The sequence below is a fragment of the Echinococcus granulosus genome (genome assembly GCF_000524195.1).
Source record: "Echinococcus granulosus chromosome Unknown EG_S00036, whole genome shotgun sequence".
In the NCBI taxonomy this organism is placed as follows: domain Eukaryota; kingdom Metazoa; phylum Platyhelminthes; class Cestoda; order Cyclophyllidea; family Taeniidae; genus Echinococcus; species Echinococcus granulosus.
Genome location: NW_020170416.1, coordinates 158,524 through 161,712, shown reverse-complemented (window position 1 = coordinate 161,712; position 3,189 = coordinate 158,524). Strand labels below are relative to the sequence as shown.

Sequence of the window (3,189 nt, the reverse complement as noted above, 5' to 3'; positions counted from 1 at the left end):
GGTGGAATCAATGGTGTTTGTGTGAAATCCTACGATAGGATGAACACTAACCAAGTGCTCCCAGCATTCACAGTTTTCAATTGTCAAACACACAAATGAAGTCTGCAATATTGCCACAGCATCAGTGCACACATCTGGCAGATATTTGGCGTTAGAGCTGTCATTGTTTTTCACATTTTGCATTAGCATCAACGAATTAAGCATATTCATGCTATTAATTCACTTGTGCAAATGGTAACCACTGCACGAATGACCAAGTATTGCCGGCAGTCGGGTCTAGCTTCTGACATCACATCAACGGCAATCCTTGGTTTAAATAGCAAATAAAACAAACAAAAATCAGTAGCGGATTGAAAGATTTTCCAAATTACCAGATTTTACATCGTGTGGAAATGGGAACTTTTTAATATTCACCTTTATTTCCCAGTCGCAGACAAACCAATAGCTGTTCTCCTGTACACGTCTCTCCTATTCACCATCTTACAAGTTTCCCAACCTGCTAACTGTTCATAGAACATGATGTTGTTGATTGATGTCAACACCGTTACCCAAGGTTATGGCGACTTCGTCCATAGGGATTCTATATCACGAGACTGTGACTCCTTCCAATGCGTTGAAGCCCAATATATGCGACGAATTTCAAACCGCATTTAGGTCATTATCTGAGGATAATTGAAACCAAGTCTGTGCAATGTATTCTATTTTCAATGCATTGTGCCACTTGAGAAACCAAAATAAGTGTCATCGAATCTCGTAGTGAATAATTACTAATCTAATCCATTCAATTGTGCATTCAGACCTTTCTGAATTTTAGGGCCACACTCTAAACAGGCAATTTTGCTGCTTTGTCGAAGAAAGTATGCTGTGACATCACATTCCTCCTAGAATTATTCAATATCTGGAATCGTTTCTCTCGAATCACATCTGGAGTATGTATGGCCGAAACTATAGACATGTACATAGCACTGGCCTGCACTGTCTGCATACACAGAAGCGCATCTACCAGTGACGTCTACAACTTACAATCAGTTCAATTTTTCTAACTTCAAAGCACAAACCACTACTTTCATTCGGGGAGCATATTTCAACATTTTATTGCACTAAGTAGGTGAGACCGCCCACCCAACAAATTGGAAGGACTGTTGTGGCCTTCGGTTTGTATAGCTTTCGAATATTCAAATTCCAGTGTGGGTCACATCAGAGTAAAGCAGTGCGAAAACACTACGACCAGAGACCTGCAAAAATGAGGCTATAAGAAGCACTAGTTCAATTTATGGACTAGCATTCTTAACTTGAACAATAACCGAATGGCATGGATGCTAGCTGACGAAAGCAATAAAATAGCAGTAAATGTTCAGTAAAATTTTCTATAAATAGACCGATTATAATGACAAGAATGGCTGAATAATCAAGAAACTTAGGACTAAAATATTGTGAAGAATGAGTTAAATGTGTTAGGAGTAAGGGAAGCATATACGAGGGGATAAAAAGAAGGAGAGAGCTGAAGAGAAGAAGCAAGGTAATGTCGAATCAGCTTGTAGTGTATGGATGTGGGTGGTGATGGGGCATTGCATTGCAGATGATGCAAGTGTGTTGAAGTCGACCGATGGGAGCTCCTGTTCGCTGAGTGGCGCAAGCAACACCCACTCATCCACCATCTCTATATAAGTTGACAGATATTGAATTAGAGCACACTGAAATCAGTCGCGTCATGGAACTCTCCAAAGTCAGTCTCGTCTTCCTACTCACTGCCCTTGTGTTTGCCCATGCTAGCCAATCGAACCCACCACCGACAACGACCACAGCTCCAACTACTACAGCGACAGCCACTAAAGCTTCAATGACCACAGAAGCAACCACCAAAGCTCCAGTGGATACAGGGGCAACCACCAGAACTCCAATGACTACAGAGGCAACCACCAAAGCCCCAATGACTACAGAGGCAGCCACCAAAGCTACAACAACTACACGGAAAACCACCACAACTCCAAGGACTACAGCTACAACCACCACCAGACGATCGTCCACAACTGCAACTGCTAGACCAACTACGACAACTGCACCACTGACGACAACTTCACCAACCACAACTTCTACGGTGCAAGCCAGCAGTGAAATGACCACCTCACAAATGTCCCTTCTTTCACCATCTACTCCACTTCAACTCCTCAACTCCCTCATTCTCTTCCTCACCTCCTATGTACTTCTCTAATTCCCACCACATTTGACCACTCTTCCACTTTTTATTTCCTATCTCTATTCCAACCTGTTTTAACTTGAATGTAAACACACAAAAAGGCTTGAACGATCTTGCCAAAATGTTGTTAAGCAGTATCCCCATTGAGCCTCGTATCTGCCTATCTGCGTATAGTTTATGCTGGATGGATGGTTTTACTTGACCAAGCGAAGGAGTGCATCCTGACCAGTAAATTATAATTCACCTTAGATACCGCGAGCTTCATGAATGCAACATCACGACAACGGCTATGAAAGTTTTCCTCACTTTGTGTTACCCTCAGTTGATAGTAATGCCGCTAAGTAGGAAGGATTCAAATGGCTTTTTAGATTTTACAGTCACTTACAAGGCGGTCGTTGCATAGAAGGCCTCGATATAGTATTTTAGCACGCCAGTTCTTTTTGAGAAAGTGCGAGATGTCTCTCCCTCAATATGCATCTTCCTTCTGCTGAAAGTAATTGTGTAGAAGGGGAGAAGATCTAACCCTGTTGCAAGGGGTTAAGAAGGCTTGGAGGTCGACTATTTACCTAGCTGTGCCATAGTCGAGAAGAAAACTGCAGGGATGTCCTTCAAGTATGCCAGAAATCGGCATATAAGAATGGGAGCCATTTAGAGCAGACAGGAAAGAGAAAATGTAAGCTCACCTGGTCTAGGGGCATAGCGTAGAGAGACACGATGCGAGGGTGTTGGCCTTTTTTATTTATGGGCTTTCTGGTACACCGGGGTTGCTGAAGCTCTTACTGCATATCCGTTGCGAGCTTGACCAGTTAGCTAAAGGAGTTGGTCTTTATTAGACAAAGCTTCTAAACCATAGCGAGAAGTCGAACTCCATGTCTTGTTTGCTGGCCAGCCATTAAAATCACGTTTCCCTAGGTGTTGAAGATACATAGAGTGCTTTTCATCATTCTCATCGGCTTTTTGGAGACGGTGGAAGAAGTTTTTTGTAAGGCTAA

At 42.6% G+C, this 3,189-nt stretch overlaps 1 protein-coding gene across 1 annotated transcript; it reads left to right on the top strand. All coding sequences in view use genetic code 11, as the record gives it.

Moving 5' to 3' along the window:
- Window positions 1-1,711: 1,711 nt before the first annotated feature.
- On the top strand, window positions 1,712-2,212 carry EGR_05124 (hypothetical protein; the record flags this gene model as incomplete). The annotated part of the gene is made up of 1 exon (XM_024494373.1): window positions 1,712-2,212. The coding sequence occupies one exon, from the start codon at window positions 1,712-1,714 to the stop codon at window positions 2,210-2,212; it is 501 nt and encodes a 166-aa protein (XP_024351159.1).
- Between the last annotated feature and the right edge of the window lie 977 nt (window positions 2,213-3,189).